This window comes from Gobio gobio, assembly GCF_949357685.1.
Source record: "Gobio gobio genome assembly, chromosome: 22".
NCBI lineage: Eukaryota > Metazoa > Chordata > Actinopteri > Cypriniformes > Gobionidae > Gobio > Gobio gobio.
The window spans coordinates 13,780,664-13,800,078 of NC_137118.1; the positions used below are offsets into that span (position 1 = coordinate 13,780,664).

Genomic DNA, 19,415 nt, shown 5'->3' on the forward strand with positions numbered 1-19,415 from the left:
TAGAATCTAAACCAGGGGTGTCCAATCCTGATCCTGGAGGGCCACTGTCCTGCAAAGTTCAGCTCCAACCCCAATTAAACACACCTGAACCAGCTAATTAAGGTCTGATTAGGTATACTAGAAACTTCCAGACAGGTGTTGAGGCAAGTAAGAGCTAAACTCTGCAGGACAATGTCCCGGACCAGGACCGAGTTTGGACACCCCTGATCTAAACTCTACTTCACCGCCTGATGGCAGTTTAGAACGCGATGAGCAATCCAGTCATTTATATAGATCAGTGGATAGGCCCTGTCCCAATGGCACACTTCATATGCACTTACGGCCTTGTGGACTTACAATGGCTGCCGCACGCACATGATCGTTTCAGGAGTGTGCTTGTGGGCACCCACTTTGTGGTCGATATGTGCCCTCGATGCACACTTTCGCCGAGCTGCACTGAAGCGAGCTTTGCAGCAGACTTCTCCCAGACAGTCAAAGCGGTGTTACATCATAAAAGTGCAGACTCATAGGAAGAGTGCAAGTGTTGAGGGTGCCTTTTGGAACAGGGCCATATAAAGTGTCCATCGAATGCACACTTCAGAATCTCGCCGAAAGTAGAAGGTCACCCGGGTATTTTTCACCTACTGTTTTATGAATACTATGAATTCGGACATTCTACTTGTGTGTCTACAACACTGCATAGACGCATGAACACGCTGATGATATGTGATGACTGCGCGTATGTATGCAAATAGCAGGTAGGACATCCTATCTTTGCATTTTGGACCAAATGATTGGTCAAATATGTTTGGTCCTGAGACTTCCAAAGAAGATATGTAATTTTTTTTATATTTAGACCACTTCTATTATTAAAGGGGTGGTAAACCACGATTTCACTTTTCTAACTTTAGCTATTTTGTAATGTTGTTTGAGCATAAACAATATCTGCAAAGTTACAACGTTCAAAGTTTAAAGCAAAGGGAGATATTTGCTTTTAAAGAAATACATTTCTAAGGACTACAGCAAACGGCCAGTAGGGACTACTAGACATTCCTCCAGGGTCTCTGACATCACCAGCCCCAATATTTACATAAACCCTCTTCCGAGAATATTAAACAAAGGGTGGGCGAGGCCATTTTGTATCGCCGCAGGGAAGCGTTGTTGTGGTTAGTAGGCTGGAGTGTTGTTGCCGCAATGCCGAAACGCTGTTATTTTCATCCGGATTGCAGGTCCACTTTGTTCAGCCTTCCTAGGGACGGGGGTGCGTTGCAGTGCGTTTAACATACAACATGTTATATGCATGTGTGTATGAGACAGAGGGGAACAGGTCGCATTTGCAGCAGATATATGCTGCCCATCATAAATCAAAGCACGAGACGGACAGGGGTCGGAGGAGAAGACCGGAAAATGTGACATAATGGACAATATTCATCTGTATTTGCAATACACGAGCCGCGGTTCAACTGCGCGAGACAAACACTGCCAGTGTGAATGCACAACGGGGCGCGCGCGGCTCCCGCTGCACATTTCACGGAGGAAAGCTTCCACAATCTTTGCGAGTTCAATGCAGGATTCGCACAACAGCTTGTTCTGAAAGATGGATTTAAAAACAGAAGCTGTTTACGGGCCACAACCTGTAAGTATGATTTATTTTTCATCTATGTGTTTTCCTGTTCTAGTTCGTATTGTTAATTGTACAATGTAGCAAGGAAGTAAACAGATGACAACGCTGTTTGGCTCTGCAAACCAGTTTGTTAAATGCTCATTCATACTTAACGTTATCCGACAAACACTTAACGTTACAAACTTTTTTTAAATCTCAACAGCGAACTTGGCATTAGTGTAAATTATTCTTTGATTAGAGCATTTATGTATTGTTTATCTACAGGCATGCTAAACATGGTTCTGGGTTTGATTTGGCTACTAGTAAAGCCAATGTTTAGTGTTCGTTTTGGGTTAATAGTTCTTGCGACAGATATTTGGCTATAATCGTTCTAAAAATACAAAAGTAATAGTGCCATTCAGTAGTGATCAATATAGATCCGCAGTCTTTACTCTTGAGGACTGAACAGGTTCTGCTCGATCATCTTCGCTAAAATTGTCTGTCTGATTCGGGCTCAAATTGGTGTGGTTTTATTGACGCCATTGTTTCTAATACTACCGAAGCAAAGTCTACCGGTAAAGGTAAGGGGCGTGATGTTTCCGACAAACGCGCACTAGGCGGTTAGCGAATCACAACACACTGGGCCAGCTAACCAACCTGAGCCCATTGCGTATTTTTGAGAGACTGGCTTCATACAACCCGGAAACCATCAGACCGTTTTTACAAGGAGGGACAGAGAAGTGTAGAATAAAGGTAAAATATATGAAAATTAATGCAATTTTTTAAAAACGAAGCATGAACACATGTTATAGTGCACCCCACAAACAAAATCAAGCCTTCGAAAGAATGTGTTTTACCACCCCTTTAATTGCTATCAGGATGTGACAGGTTTCAACCAGTATGACAAAAAGTGTGTATGAAAAACATTGCCTAGTCTCCTCCACTTCCCAATTCGCAAGAAGAAAGACAAAAATAAACATAGGCAAAATAAAACATACGCATCACTGCACTGTGTGCAAGGTGTTTATGAATCCGATATTCAGGTTCAAGCATGTAAATGCTTATTTTTTTCCCTATTGATCAGATTATTTCAGGTCTACACCACCCATTTAAATCCTAACAAATAATTTGCAACTCTCCTCACCCACTCACCCCAATTTAACAAATAAACATATGTCTACAGGATGCAGATGCAGCAGTAGATGTTTCCAATCTGTTGTTGCAGAGGGTCTTCATTCATACTGCTGAACCACATGCATCTCCATTCATTTATGTTCTCATTTTTATACAGTAAGCGATGTTCATGGATGAGGTCTAGTCTTTCTCTTCACACAAACTGTTACACAATCTAACATCCTGTTTTCAGCATGAGAACAACAACAGCGGCTCTGTCTCTGTGTGTATGTGTGTGTGTGTGTGTGTGTGTGTGGGCGATGGGGGAGTGGATTTATGGGGTAGATTAGAGGCAACGTGAACACGCTTTGCCAGCCGTGTGTACATTCAAACGCCCGTGGGTGGCGCCAAAAGAGCAAAGAGCGCTCAGCTCTTAACTGTTGAATGCATCAAACTGTATTTGTTCATTGGATGCGATTCCAACTCGATCAATACTCATCACATTTTACGACCCAATTGCTCAGGATTATGATCCACGCTGGAGAAAGTAATGACACAACGAGCAGGGCTCCATGGGTGACCCTTGGACGGGTCTGACGCGTAAAGACTGTGAAGCCACCCCTTTAAAACTAATAACTCATTAAATGAAAAACAGATACAGACGTTTGCTAAAAGAAATAATGACTCGTCCCTACGCGAATCGATTTCCCCCTAACCGGTTCAAAAGCGACACTAACGTCCCTGATATGTTCTCTAAAACGACACATTTTTATTTTATTAAAATGGATGTTTAATTTTATATGTGTAGCAGTTCAGTTTCTTGAAGCCAACTCACCTCATTAAAATATATAAACATTTACAACACGAAGGCATTTGGCAATAATTCCTGTTGCACTTAACATTTTTGCCTTTCAGCAAGTAACTCACTTTAATTAGGCCCATCAGTCAAATCTTTAGTTTAGTCCAAAGCTCAGACCACATGATTTCTCGGTTCGGAAGAGAAATGCCAGTTCAAAGTTCAATGACTCGTGAACTGCTCGGACCGATTCAGTCAGATTTGTGAACTGGTTCAGACAATTCTTTGAAATGTCCCGACTCAAAAATAAAACAAGCGAATAGGAAGTTGTGACACACAATAAAACCGAGGCATATATATTAGGCTATTAACAATTATACTATTTTCATAACCTAATTGTGCCTTTTTCATCAAACAGCCTGTGGCGCGCGAGAGCCCCACCTCCTCTCGCTTTGCGCGTCCGCCTGCGCGCGCTTCTAGAGGGAACAGCGCGCGGTGCTGAGACATCTCTCCACTCACTCTCACATGCATAGAAATGCAGGATTAACCCTGTGCGGAGAAGATCCTTGTGCCAAAACTACGTTGATAGTCTACTTCTGAGGAAAGCGAAGGGGGAAAACCCGAATCCATACGTTCTGCCATGTACTGTTACATTTCTACATTATTTCCGGTAGATTATGGTATCACTCCGTAAAGAATAACGAGGAGCACTATCAAATTCTGTGAGAAGCTGTACTCTCCTAAAATGAGTGTTTGAGGATTTATGGACTGAAGCGAGGGAAGCTACTCGTTTTAAAACCGTTTCTGTGTTGAGAAACAACAGCAAAGACATTTGAACAGCCATCACCTGCCGTAATTTCTCATTCATTAACACTTAAATGAGTGCCGACGTTATCAAACTGCCGCGGAGTCGTGGGAATGGCGTGGAAAATAGCGCGGCTACTTATGGATTGTTTTCCAACGGAAGGATTTTATGTTTTCTTGGTGTCTGGATTCTTTAAATCAGGTGTTTAGGGGTGCGTGTAAGCTCGAAGGAAGCATCAGTTGATCCTCAGACAAGAAGCCTCGGTCTTGGCAGGAAAAAGTGATCGACGAAGGTAGGCAACGAACTTTATTGTCGCCACAGGAAAATTAATAAGGCTGAGAGGAAGGTTCGATATGTCGATGGGTCACATTTAAATATTCGACACACGGCGGTATGCCGTCGCAAAAACTATATGGGTTTTGAAAGATTGCGTATTGATGTCAGTGATTTGTGTGCGAGCCCTTATTATTTCGAGATTCGGACCACATTTGGATGGCGTTTATGTTTTCCAGAATCAATCGGGCTGCTTCCATACAAAAAACCAAACGGCACTTGTTTGTTACCGCTTTAGAGCATATTTAGCGCGACGCGAATTCAGAAATCTTATTTATTAGCGCAGTAAACGGTTTGCAGATCTCTTGCTATGCATGTTAAGGTGCAGAACATTTTATTCGCGATCCAGCTGCGATAAAGATAGTTGACGAACGACCAGTTGAATGCAAGCTACTGTTTGCCTCGCGCAACTGCAAGTCATGCATAACATTATTATCTTTAAGCACTCGCCATCTAGCTGCACAGGGTTAGATTTTATTCTAAAGAGCTGCAGATATAAAGGAAATCGCAGTGGGGCGCCCACCTGGGTTGGATGGGTCAACAGCAGGATCAATGTTTGGTCAAATCCCTGTAAGGCTGATTACAGGATTCCCCCTTCCACCATCTCCACCCACAACCCTCTCTGAGCTCAAAGGAAAGGATGATGTGCATCTACAAAATGGGGTTTAAAATACAACATCATTTTAAATATGGAATCCTTTCTTAGCCCCAAGAAGATGATGATGATATTATTATTACAATTATTATTATTAATTGCTGCATATACTGTAATAACATAGGCTACCATACATAAATAACTATATATATATATATATATATATATATATATATATATATATATATATATATATATATATATATATATATATATATTGCAGTTGTCAAATAAGACCTTATGCAAATTATATGTAAAAAAAATCCTGTGTTGGATTTAGACCGTGAATGATCTTAAACAGGCATTACTGAATCCAGTTGCCTGTAAAATCATAGCATTTGTCCATAGGGTGGACAAATATGGGTAACTGATTTAATTGGGCTGAGCTGAAATGGTAAACCTGTTGAACCTGAATGAATGTGATAACAGATGATTTACAGCACTGCAGAAAAATAAAAGGTCACAATACTTCAGGGAAAATGAAATGTCTGCATGAACTGTCTCAAGAGCAGAGCGAAAATGACTTCAGAACTTGTTTAGGGTGGATTTTCACCCACGTTAATTTCTTAAATTGTTGCAGGCGTCTTGTGCAGTGTAAGCAAGCCTTGGAATTACAACCGAGGGTTCTGTCGGAAAGTGCTTGTGCTGTAATTTCAACAGACCTCGGAATATTCTCAGCTCTGTGTGAGATTGATACACTGGCTGAATGGGGCTGGTTCGTTTAGATTGTATAGGTGTAACAGCGTTCACTGGGGAGACAGTCCATAGTGAGCATATGTTCTGTCCATTGCCTCTCCTCAACCATGTCTTTGAAACAGACTGTATATTTAATGTTTTCAACCACATGTTTTCCGGCGCTTACACTTGAGTTCAGAGCTGTTATAGTAACCTTTTGTTCATGAGGCACTCTGAATAGTTGAAAATCAACAGCCCTTAAATAGTTTGTTGAGTATTTGTAGACTCTTATCAAGAGGAGATGAAGTGCTTATGCTCTTAGGGTGTTTGAAGAGTCTCTTATGTAAAGAGTGTTGCCGTGTTTTACATATTTAATATTATTTTTATGATTTGCTTGATTCATGTATGAATCTTTGTCAATTTGTTGTGGCTGTTGAGGGAGGAAAAAATGGCAACGCGAGCAAGTGAACCTCCCCCTTACACATTTCTTCAACAAAATGTTCTCACTTCCCTGTGAACCACCTTACAAAGGCACAATGCAATAACTAAGTCAATGCTGGAACTGAGGAAATAGCTTCAAAGTTTTTCAATTGATTTTTATACTCGGTTTTCTCTGAATCTGAGGATAGTTACGCCAAACCTGTATGTTAGAGGACAGATCATAGACTAAGAGACCCAATTTTAGTCATAACCCACTTTTGATAAAATGCGTAGTTATTGTGCCTTGTCTTTGTAGGGCAGTGCTGCGTCAGTTGATTTCTGTTCAGTTTAAAGGAACACGCCGACTTTTTGGGACTTTAGCTTATTCACCATATCCTCCTGAGTTAGATAAGTCTATACATACCTCCTGTGTGTGTGCCAAAACTCTGGCTGACGCACCCACCGCTAGCCTAGCTTAGCACAAAGACTGAAGGTAAATGGCTCCAGCTAGCCTACTGCTCAATAAGTGACAAACTAAAGCCAACATTTTCCTATTTACATGTTGTGATGTGTATAGTTACATCGTGTACTAAGACCGATGGAAAAACGGAAAGTTGCGATGTTCTAGACAGATATGGCTAGGAACTATTCTCTCATTCCTCCGTAATAATCAAAGAACTTTGTGCCGTATCATGGGTGCAGCGGCGCAGTGATATTACGCAGCACCTGAAAATAGGCTTACTTCCATCAACATAACCAACGTGACAACCTGCTTGCACAGAGAGCGTGCTGGGGACTATTTTCAGGCGCTGCGTAATATCACTGCGCCGCTGCACCCATGGTACGGCAGCAAAGTTCCTAGAGAATAGTTCCAAGCAATATCGGTCTAGAAAATCGCAACTTTCCATTTTTCCGTCAGTCTCAGTACATGTTGTAACTATACACATCACAACATGTAAATAGGAAAATGTTGGCGTTATTTTGTCGCTTATTGAGCAGTAGGCTAGCTGGAGCCATTTACCTCCAGTCTTTGTGCTTTGTGCTAAGACAGAGTTATGGCACGCACGGAGATGAGAATGGTATGTTTGAACTTATCTAACTCTGGGGGATACGGTGAATAAGCTAAAGTCCCAAGTCAGCATGTTCCTTTAAATTGTGTGGTTACAAATAATTACATACCCTAGCCGATGATTTGCAGCAGCATACTGAAAGCCATCTGCTCTAGGTTTATACATTTCGAAAAAAAAAACGAAACATAATGCACCAAAAAGCCGCAAAATGGCAATTTCTCCACTAGGACATAACGTATGGGCCAACATATAACCGTTATGAGTATTTGCACACATCTCGCAGTAGATTCAATGTTCCAGTCTTACCACATTACTAGGGTCCACCTTCCCACTGCCATGAGTGCAAGTTATTGCCTGGGCCTTCAGAGGCTGTGCTTTATGCCACTGTCCCTAATCATGTTTTTACCCTTAACACTATCAGCACTGCTAAATCGACAGGAGGCTGCCCTGCAAATGCAAAAAGAGGACACATCAATACCTGGGCAATTAGTGCATCAATACGCTGCACTCCCAATCTTAACAGATACGGAGGAATTGGATTTCTGATTGGATTTCTATACATTCTTATGTTTAGCTATTTTGTATAACACTTATTTACTTTCCTTTGGATCATGGGTGCTTTCAAAGCCTGTATTGATTCTGGTTTGACTCATGCTCAATTTTAGATGTTACACGGATGTTTTGCATATAAACATACAGGGTCTTTAAAGACCACAGCATTAAGTGCCACAGCTCAATAAACTGTCCACTGTCCTTTAAAGGCACGACATCTTTTCATTTAGAAAAATAATTCAACTCTAAAACCATCCGGTGCTTAAAAAGGAGACAAACCTGGATCCAGGGGAATTCAGATCAAAGCCGATGCTAAAATAGAGGAAAGTGATTAATGAGGAGGCCTAGCAGGTTGAAAATCAAACATGAGCATTACAGTGTGTAAATTAGCCTGAAACTTCTGAGCCTTGATAGGACAGATATTTTTCGTCTGTCTTGAGTAAATCTGTACTTTGAGATAAGGGCTGGCCTTCAGGTGCTCTGTGACCTGGGAGTACAGCGTCTTAATATACCAGTGTTTCGCGGAGGGGGGTCTTTCAGCCTACATTCTGAGATGCTGAATGGTTCCTTTGCTGTGTTAGCAGTCTTCTTCTTACCTTTTGTCTCATCAGCACTTTGCATTGAGAAACTGCCTATTTTACGTTATGGGCCAATCAAATGAGTGTAACCTTCATTAAAGGGAAGTCATCCAAAATAATAGCCCCATCACTGGCTGTGAATATGTATTGAATTAAGGGTATGTTGAGGAAAGTGCATTATAAACTGCATATAAGATGGTTTAATTTATGTTGTAAATAGTACAAAGCTTGCTGAGCTGTTGTTTTGGGCCTAACAGTAACCCATACCTTCTTATTAAAAAGCCCATTAAGAAGTGTCTTATTACGTGTTCTAAATCATTAATTTTCAAAAGCAGCTTAGCTTGGACAGGCACTCAAAAGGGTGCTAATTAACATTTTCCTGTGTGGTATTAATAGGGATGATTTAACTTCCAGATATAAGCAAAGAAGCATTGTTGTAGCAGTTCTGCTACTAAATCATTGGCTGAAGTTGAAAACATTAACACAGTTTCAAACACCTTTATGAAAGACATTTGTACAGTAGGCCTTCTTTTCCTTCCTTTACATACAAGTAATTGTCTGCTCAAAAATGAGGATGATAAATAATGTAAGATAATGAGAGAGGAGGCTTTTAGTGGTGTCGGGGGAAGAGGCATTTTCCGGAGAGCTTTTACAACTCCTTATCCTTGGATTTAGTGCTCACAAAGTGTACACAAAACAATGTGTGCTGTGTGAATTCTGTTTCACCCTTGGCTAGTCCATCAACAGTAAAGTAAGTTAAAAGAAAAGAAAAAAGGACGTTTGTTTTTCTATGTTTATTCAAAAGAGTACCACATGACACACTTGTTTATCGTTTAACATGTTTTTCACACTGTTTTGCAGACTGAGGTGTTACCTCTCCAAGGGCCCATGGATCTCCCTGTGGTGTTGTTTCTGCTGTGGGGACTGTTACCGGACTTGCTGAGTGGTGCGGTGGGTGGCATTCTGTACCGCGTACATGAGGAACAGCCTCCGAGCACACTGATTGGCAGCTTGGCGGCTGACCAGGGGCTACCAGACACTGGACACCTGTACAAACTGGAAGTGGGTGCTCCATATCTGCGGGTGGATGGCAAAACTGGAGATATCTTTACCACTGAGATCCCCATAGACAGAGAGACACTGAAGGATTGTCGTAATAAAGGCAAGCCCTGCTTTCTGGAGTTTGAGGTGTCCGTCACAGACCTTATTCAAAATCAGAGTCCACGGCTGATAGAGGGAAGGATTGAAGTGCAGGATATCAATGATAACACACCACAATTCCCCTCACCTGTCCTAACCCTCTCAGTTCCAGAGAACACCCACATGGGGTCACTCTTTTCAATTCCACTGGCAACTGACAAAGATACAGAGAGGAATGGAGTAGCTGACTACACCTTAACGGCAGGACCAGAGGCTGTAGCACTCTTTGGTCTGCAAGTTGCAGAAGACAGAGGTGAAAAATTGCCTCAACTCATTGTGTTAGGAAGTCTTGATCGAGAGCTGAAAGACTCCTATGACCTCACCATCAAAGCTGTGGATGGAGGCAATCCACCTCGCTACAGCAGTGCCTTGCTGAGGGTTGTCATTGCTGATGCCAACGACAATGCACCCACATTTGAAAAATCCTCCTACGAAGCAGAGGTTGCAGAGAACAGCCCAGTCGGACACTCTGTGTTACAGGTAAAATGGCAAACATGCTAAGTCAACCTTTAGATCTCAACGAGGCAAGATAAATTGTCTATTGCATCATGTCTGAGTGTGAAATGTTAATGAGCACTGCCGTCCCAACCTCCCAGCTGTCTGTTCTGCACTTTGATGCTTTACATCAGTGGAGCAGGGCCTGACTTACCACATTCACTTTCTTAAATTATTAGAATAATCCATTTTGATCCCCACATACACACTCACTTGGTTAAGAAATAAAAAAGTAGATAAATTACTATAAACTATTGTAGATGAATTTGAAAGAAATTATTGCGATGATATGTATAATTCGTTTTTAAGGAACCCCTCTCTCTGTAGATAGCCTATGCCCCAGAAATCCTGTTATGCAATACTTTGACTATGTTCCCAGTTTGTGCTATAAATAGTTTCCCTGTTTTCAAATACCCAATATTTAATGCCCAATGTCTAATGAATGTTGCTTTGCAGTCTTGTCCTATTTTTGTAAATTGTCTTGAGTATGTGTGTAATCCATTGTATTATTTTAGTGTTTTACATTTTAAATTCTTTCAGTCCAATTTATTTCATATTTTCTATTCCAGGTGAAGGCTAATGATTCAGACATGGGTCCTAATGGCGAGATTGAATACACATTACATCAGGCCATTGATCCTGTGCCAAAACTGCTCCGGATAGACCGCTCATCAGGCATCATATATGTCAAAGGCCCGTTGGATCGTGAGGAGATCAACAATTTGAAATTTTATGTTGTTGCACGAGACAAAGGCCCCTCACCCAAAAGTTCTAAAACGTATGTTTCTATTGATGTGACGGACCAGAATGACAATGCGCCAGCTGTGGAGATTCGAGGAATTGGTCTTGTGACCCATAGTGATGGGGTAGCAAACATTTCAGAGGATATGCCAGTTGGCACTGCAGTGGCATTGGTACAGGTTTCAGACAAGGATGAGGGAGAGAATGCCGTGGTGACCTGTGTGGTTGCAGGTGATGTTCCTTTCCAGCTTCGGCCAGCCAGTGATTCATCAGTTGACAACAAAAGGAAGTACTTTCTACAGACCACAACACCCCTGGACTATGAAAGAGTTAAGGACTACAGGGTGGAGATAGTGGCGGTGGATTCAGGCAATCCAGCTCTGTCCAGCACTAACTCGCTGAAAGTTCAAGTGACTGACACAAATGACAATTCCCCCATTTTCTCACCAACCCTGTTTGAAGTAGAGTTTGCTGAAGAGAACCAACCAGGAGAAAAGGTGGTAGATGTAGTCGCCTCAGATGCAGACAGTGGCACTAATGCAGAGCTTGTCTACAGCATTATTGCGGACTCTTCAACAAGGGGGCTTTTTGAGATTGACCCCAACTCAGGCGAAGTACGTGCTCGAAGCCCTCTTGATCGTGAACACAAGGAGCGCTATGAGTTCCGTGTTACTGCAGCTGATAAAGGGGTTCCCAGTCACAGGGGTACTGCCACGGTTGTAATCAAAGTACTTGATCGGAATGACAATGATCCTAAGTTCATGCTGAGTGGCTACAGCTTCTCAGTCTTGGAGAACATGCCACCTCTTAGCCCTGTTGGCATGGTAACAGTACAGGACATGGATGAGGGTGAGAATGCTCAAGTGCAACTTTCTGTGGAACCAGATGTGGGCAAATTTGTGATCCAGAATGGTACTGGCACAATTCTGTCCAGTATCTCATTTGACAGAGAGAAGGAGAGCAGTTACACATTCCGGTTGAAAGCTGTAGATGGAGGGGACCCACCCAGGTCATCCTACGTTGGAGTGACCATCAATGTCCTCGATGAGAATGATAATGCACCTGTTGTCACCAAACCATCTAACTCATCCTTTATGCATCTGTCTCCCATGGCTGCTCCAGACAGTGTTGTAGAAGTGGTCGAAGCAGAGGACATTGATTCTGGTTCCAATGCTGAGCTAGTATACAGCATTGCTGGGGGAAATCCACATGACCTTTTTTACATATCTCCTTCTAATGGCGAGATCACACTAACCAAGGAACTAACTCGAAAACACAGTGGTCTGCATCGACTGGTGGTAAAAGTGAGTGACAGGGGCAAACCATCCCGCCATGCTATTTCCTTGGTACACATTTACGTAAATGATACCATTGCTAATGTAAGTCATGTGGAGGCACTTGTGGGGCATAGCTTGTACACTCCACTGGACATGGACATAGCAGGTGACCCAGATTATGGATTGGCTGCCCAGAGAAGCAACATTGTATATGGCAGTTTAGCTGGAGTGGCGGGAGTGGTCACTGTTATTGTTGTGGTGGTCTTCATCAGGCATCGCCTTCAAAGAGAAGCTAAGAGTGGTTATCAGGCTGGTAAGAAGGAGACCAAAGATTTGTATGCCCCCAAGCAAGGGCCAAAAAGTGGCAAGGGGAGAAAGGGTAAAAAAGGTAAGCCACCAAAGTCACCTAAACCTCTCGGAGAGGATGAGGAAGTCAGCCTTCAAAAGAGTCTGAAATTTAACCTTGATGGGGTCAACGACAGCCCCAGGATCCATTTGCCTCTGACATATCCGCCTGGAAGCCCTGACCTAGGCAGGCATTACCGTTCCAATTCCCCATTGCCCTCCATCCAGCTCCAGGCCCAGTCCCCATCTGCCTCCCAAAAGCATCAGGCTGTCCAGGAGCTCCCTGCTGCCAACACCTTTGTGGGAACAGGCGGCGATGACAACTCCACCGGCTCAGACCAGTACTCGGATTACAGCTACAAGACCAATCAGCCAAAATACAGCACAAAAACGGTACCAATCTTTATTTCTGATTTTATATGTATAATGCGGTGATGGAAAAATGGGTTTTGCCTGCAATTACTAATATGGGTCATTCCAAATTTGTTTAAAATGGTACTTGTGCTAAAATAGCGGGTGTTGATATATGAATATTTTACTAAATATATGCTAACTATTATTCTCCTTATTTTAATAAGTGTGTTGTGGCTGAATTCCCAGTGTATAATGTTAAAAGACTATCTTGGCATAATAGAATTTGTCTGTTGCAAAGATGTCAAATATGGCTCCTTTATTACATCATGCTCCCTGTATATATACTCTGGACACCAATTCACTGTCTGAAAATACAGTACGCTTCAATTTACTTTGTGAATAGAAAATTACAATGGTCCTGTCATGAAATGATTTCATTGAATTTTTGGTAGAGAGTAAAATGGCCATATTTGCTAGAGCTCATGCTTTCTTGGATTGCTCATGTAATCTGATCTACCCGGTGAGAGGTGCCCATCTGAGTTGCTGCTATTGAACGAGTCCAAAGCCATTTTCTTTGGCTCAGATGGAATTTCAATCTGACCCATTCAACATGTTAATTTCAGATTAAATTCAAGGGGAAAAACTTAAAGCAATTGGTTCTATGATGTGGATCGAGGGGAAATTGAGTATAATCTCCAGTGAGAGTGGTAGTGAAGTTTACTGGGCAGAGGCTTGAGACGGAAAGCAAGGGCACATGGGTCCTGACTCCGTCAGTACCAGTCTGGTGTTTGATAAAGCCAGCAGATGCTAGATGACAGTCAGGGTGAGTGCCGGCCTTGCAGACTCACTGGCTGGGGAGAACAGTTACCCACGGCAGCTCCCACACCGTGATGGACAGCATATGGCATGGAAGTGACAATAGACTCCAGCTATGGAGTGCTGCATTGGTGTGTGTTGTTTGTGTGTGTGTACTTCTAGGTTTCTGCATGCACTCATGTAATCCGTTTGTGTGAATGTGGGCTGAGCTCCCTGTGTGTGGACTGGTTTCAGCAAGGCGGCCTATCTGATCAGATTCTCGCTTGATGACGTGCGTTACATAAATGGATATTTGTATCTCTGAGAGTTGACTGATAGGCATATAAACAAGGGACAGATGTTGACTCTTGTGACATCTCTTGGCAGATGTGAACTCGTGAGGGAACCCCCTCCATCCCATCCGAAACCCACATCAGGCTTAACAGATTGACCAAAATAAAAAATTAAAATCTCAGCCAAACTGAGTGACAGATGTGGAGAGTGGAGCATGACAGAGCGAATGGTAATACGCTCACCGATGACTCAGTGCGTGTGGCAATGTGCTCAGGTGCGTGTGACAGCCTTGGCTCAAGCTCTCCCAGTTTAAGCTCTGATGAGTGTAAACACAGTGGCCTTGTTTGCCGTTTATTGCCAGTGAGGATTGAGCGTGATGACTGGCTTCACTGCTTTCCTTCCTGGTCCGTAAAAAAACTCATTAAGAGGAGTTTGTTTGTTCGGAAAGACTTATCCTGAGGTGTGAAAAAAACCCTCAATGCTCAATTCACAGTGGCATGGCCTGATTCCGTGAGGAGAGATTTGTTTAAATGTGTTGCTGTGTGGTGTGTTTGTGCATGTCTTTCACAGTTCATGGATCTTCCCAAAACTCTCTCCCTATAACCTCCAAATGTGTTAGACTGTGTGACAGTTACCAAGGGGACTACATGGATTCATCAAGTATAGTGCCGTTAATTATCTTGGTCATGGCAAAGATCTAACACCTTTTTAGTGATGTGTTCCTCTCTCTCTTTCTGTCTCCGGAACAGCCTTGAGTGAGAGACATTAGCGCACAGTCGGGATCAAGGGAGAGACCTTCCCAGTTATTTTTAAATGGGCGGGATGAGAGCTTGTGAAGCTGTAAATCTGTGCTTAAATTAAATCCATACAATTAAAATGCCTTATTAGACCGAGATAACACTCAGTTTTCCCCTCACTTTAGCATGGGCTGCCCTTCATCTCTAACTGGAGGGAGGAGGATTGGGAGGCAGGGATTCAGGTTGGATTTTGAGGTGTGCTTTAATTAGTGAAACACATCTCTTAACCTTGAAAGAGCCAGTGTGTTGGAAGAACACCTTCGCACTGGGACTGGGCAGGTGATGGTATATTTTGTGAGATGGTAGTAATGTTTCATCTGGCAATGATTTTGCATCTATACTTATTAGGCATAGGCTTTGTTTTTACTGATGAGGACGAAGTTGTTATAAAAGGGTGCAGTGAGAAACGCAGTTTAATTGTTTGTTTTCCTATGTGTGTCACAACTTTCCAGTATAATTGAGCTAGATGTAGTCACAGTGTTGTACTGGTCTTTTTTTGACGTTCTTTTTATGTCAATGAAAATAACTATTTTATACATTAATGCCTGATCTCCTAAATAACACTATAAGTGCATCTTTCTAATCAAACATTGTAATGATCAATATTTTTTAATGAATACTAATGCAGATGTTGCAGTAGCTGTATTATTCTATTCATATTGTGTATATAGCTGATTAATCAAATATGTGTGTGATCCTTTTGGGTTTGAGTTTAATAATTATCTTACAAAGCACTTCAGTTTATTGATATTCATTCACTGGCCAGCTTGAGCTCACACAGCACAAGTGGGGCAATCACAGGCATTATTGACTAATAATTTACATAATGTGAATCTTAAGAATTTATTCATTTTATTGTAACTCATTTAAAACACTCCCCCAATGGTTGGACAAACAGGTTACTTCTGTCCCAAATGTATTGGTTCAGCCATTGTTATTATATCCTGGCCAGTTGGGTCGCTTAAACAGATTGCAATTATGTGTGATGCAGCTAATGGTGCAGAAATATCACACTTCACCTTTAATCCACTAATCCATTTTTCACTTGATTTCCCAGAAAAAAATAAGTACTGTGATTAGGGCTGGGTATCGAGTTTGATACTTTTTAGGTACCGACCAAATTGCCTCGATACTATCGAGTATCGTAAAAGGGCTTGTCGTTCGATACCAAATTTCGATACCTAAGGGGTTAATCTCGTCAACGTCAGTGAGCCAAAAAGCATGCAGCATGATTGGCTGTGGTGGAAAAAACATTAGTTTACGGCGGTTACGCACAGGGATGCGGCTCGCACGTGAGGCTGTAGTGTGTAGCTCTGACATGGCCACCGGAGCTAATTGTGTCCACTCTAGTCAATCCTACTGTTTATACAGGCCACGCCATGGCACAAGGATGGAACAAAACCTCGTCGGTGCCATGATGCGCTGCAGACATGTGCAGTGTAAATAGGGGGTAGGGCTGCAACGACGCGTCGACGTCGCCGATGACGTCGACTACGAAAATACGTCGACGTGCGTGAAATGCGTCGACGCGTCGGCGGCACATTATTTACGTTCTAGAATGGAACAGAAGATCTAGAATAATGGCAGCTTCTGCTCCCGGGCATAGTGAAAATTATCATTTATCATATAAAGCCAGACCGCGACATTCAAAAGTGTGGGAGTACTTTAAACAGAAGCCGAGTAAAACTGTGCTTTGTTCGCTCTGTAACGCCGGTTTCACACTGCGCGCGCAGGCAGAGCAGAAGCTGTGCGCGTGGAGAGCGGGAGCTTTCACACTGCCAATCAGTGTTGCCAAGTCCGCTTTTTTCCGCGGAATTGGGCTACTTCTACACTGTTGCCGCGGGCTGTGTCTCATGTCCGCGGGTTGAAGCAAAAAAAAACACATATTTAACCCCCCGAACGCGATGTTTACCAGAGAACCTCCCCGAAACGCGATTGGGCTTGTTTTGGGCTTGTTTTGAGTAACGAATGGGTGGGTTTTGTTGTGTAAATCTGGCAACCCTTCCAGTGTTCTCTCGCGCAGCTGAACCGTGGCGCGTGTATTGCAACATACGGTCACATTTTCCGGGGTTCTTCTCCGACCCCAGTACGTCTCGTGCTTTTATTTATTATGGGCTGCATATATCTCCTGTTAATGCGACCTGGTTCCCCTCTGTCCCAAACACATATGCATAAAACATGCTGTATATAGGTAGTTTACATGATTAAAGTAACATTAAAGTTAAGATATGCCTCTAGCTTTAATCATTTAAATGTGTCTTTGAAGTTTGGGCAAAAACTTCTGGCAGCTTTAGTCGTTGTTTATGCACATGTATCTTCAAAATAGACGACTAGTTATACTATATTAAAACTATGCTGAAAGCTCCTGTATGTGAACCTTTTGCAGATAAATACAAGTGCATTTTCGTTTACTATTGACACAAATCAATAAGTAAATCATACTCAACTACTAGCCTATAGTAAACAACTTTTCCTAATTAGGCCTACTCTGTATACATTTTATGATGAATAGTATCATTATATATTATGTTTAAAAAGCTTCTTGTGTTCATATATTTCATTATAAAATGGCATACTATGTACACTACCTTTCCTGAAATACAATTAATATTGTCATCATTCATTGATTTCATGTTAAAATAATATACAAATTCACTACCCTCTTTGAAATACAATAATCAGTAAAAAAGAATCATAAGATTAATCTGGAAAAATAATCGTTAGATTAGTCGACTAATCGAAAAAATAATCGTTAGATTAGTCGACAGAAAAAATAATCGTTAGTTGCAGCTCTAATAGGGGGTAAGCGTCCCAACCTACATAGATGGAAAAGATGTGGAAAAGATCAAAAGTGTGCCTACATTTCATCAGTCTTGATTCCAATAGCTTGCAATGCAATATTCACGACAAGATAATTGCTACTAAGACCGACAACACAACAAATCTGAAGCACTTGACTGTGCACAGAATAAACTAAAGAGCAGAAAGTTTCTCCGTATTCGACTGCAAGAAGAACTGCAGCGCGTGACATACATTTTTTCATGTCTTTCCTCACAGACATGAGAAATAGGCCTATAGAAAGCTGGAATCCAAATGTAATCCTAAAATTATGTAATCCAAATGAAAGGTGCATTTCCCTCTATAGGCACGCGTTCACTACTGCGGAGATGAAGAGTCAGCATCGTCAACTTCATCTTTGCAGCCAACACGGACTCGTTTATTAATAAACAATAAAAATGTATGTCTCCTTGCTATTTTTACATTTATAAAGATTAGGCTACTTTTGCCAGTGCTTTGCGGCAAACTTTATGTGCACTTGAGCGCAAGGCATATATCCCCCCCCCCCCCCCCCCCCCCCAGTACCCTATGAGTCTTTGAGTCTGAAAAAAAAAAGTCCTAACCCTAACTGAAAAAATAAAACCAAAGTTTTTTTTTTTGAGGTAATATAATCTTGTTAAAACAGAAAAAGAAATTTGGTATCGAAAAAAGTATCATTCAGGAACAAGTATCGAAGTCAAGGTATCGATATCGATATCGAAATTTTTTGCGATACAGTCAGACAATACAGATAGCATGTTATAAACATTTCTCGTTTATACATTTTGAATCTTATTCTTTTCGTAGTTTCGATTTCAATTAGGTAAAAAAAAAAAAACATATAATTTGCATATATTAAAAGTTTTACTGAAAAACATTTATTTGTGGCTGAATACCATGAACAAAAATCAACAGGCTAAAGAACAATTACACAAGGAACTTGGTTTAAAAATACCATAGCAAAAACAACTAGCCTAACTAATATACATTTCAAGCATTATTAAAGACAAGTAAACCCTGCACATTTTTTTTATTTGTTCTTATTAAATTACTCAATCACACAAATAATTACAACTGAACAAATATATGATTGAAATAAACAGTGTTTTAAGATTTTCAGGTATTTTTCTTCATGTATACAGAAACTGTAATCAAATGTAAAATAACACTGCACTTTTTGAATAAAAAAATATATATTACAAATAAAGAAAAGTTATTCAGTCAAGAACAGCTTTGTCTTTTGTTGGTTGTTTGATTAATGTTAGAGACGGCTGTCACTTTAAGAGCTGCACGGATACTGTTACACTTGCGTTTTCTTTGTCAACTCTTACGTTTACTTAAGACATAACCAATTGTGTTTACGGGAATATTTTGACTTATTTTTATGTGTATTTGTCTGTTCAAGTGCAAACACATGCGGAAGAGTACTCACTTCAGTATCGCACACTATTCAGTATGAGCAGCATATTTCTGTGTGCACATCGTTTTGAATGTACGCTCAGCACAGAAAACAGCACGCGAGTCTATGGTTTAAAATCACATTTTCTGTGAGCGCGCTTTGGATGTGTGTGCAGCACAGAAAATGAACACATCTAGCACTTGAATGGTTTAAAGTCATTAAAATTCCACACAAAGGAATCGATAAGAGGAAGCGTAATTTTATAACAAGTATCGGATTCCTGACCTTAAGTATTCAATTCCAGAATTGGAAGTGTCAAACC

The 19,415-nt window shown here is 41.4% G+C and overlaps 1 protein-coding gene across 1 annotated transcript in view; it reads left to right on the plus strand.

Moving 5' to 3' along the window:
• Nucleotides 1-3,970: 3,970 nt before the first annotated feature.
• The window catches only part of pcdh1a (protocadherin 1a), a 100,365-nt gene continuing 84,920 nt past the window's right edge, over nucleotides 3,971-19,415 (plus strand). Inside the window, exons 1-3 of the mRNA XM_079804106.1 lie at nucleotides 3,971-4,588; nucleotides 9,441-10,259; nucleotides 10,844-13,030. Coding sequence (XP_079660232.1) covers nucleotides 9,468-10,259; nucleotides 10,844-13,030 — 2,979 coding nt within the window. The 5' untranslated portion in view covers nucleotides 3,971-4,588; nucleotides 9,441-9,467. The remainder of the gene's footprint in view (nucleotides 4,589-9,440; nucleotides 10,260-10,843; nucleotides 13,031-19,415) is intronic.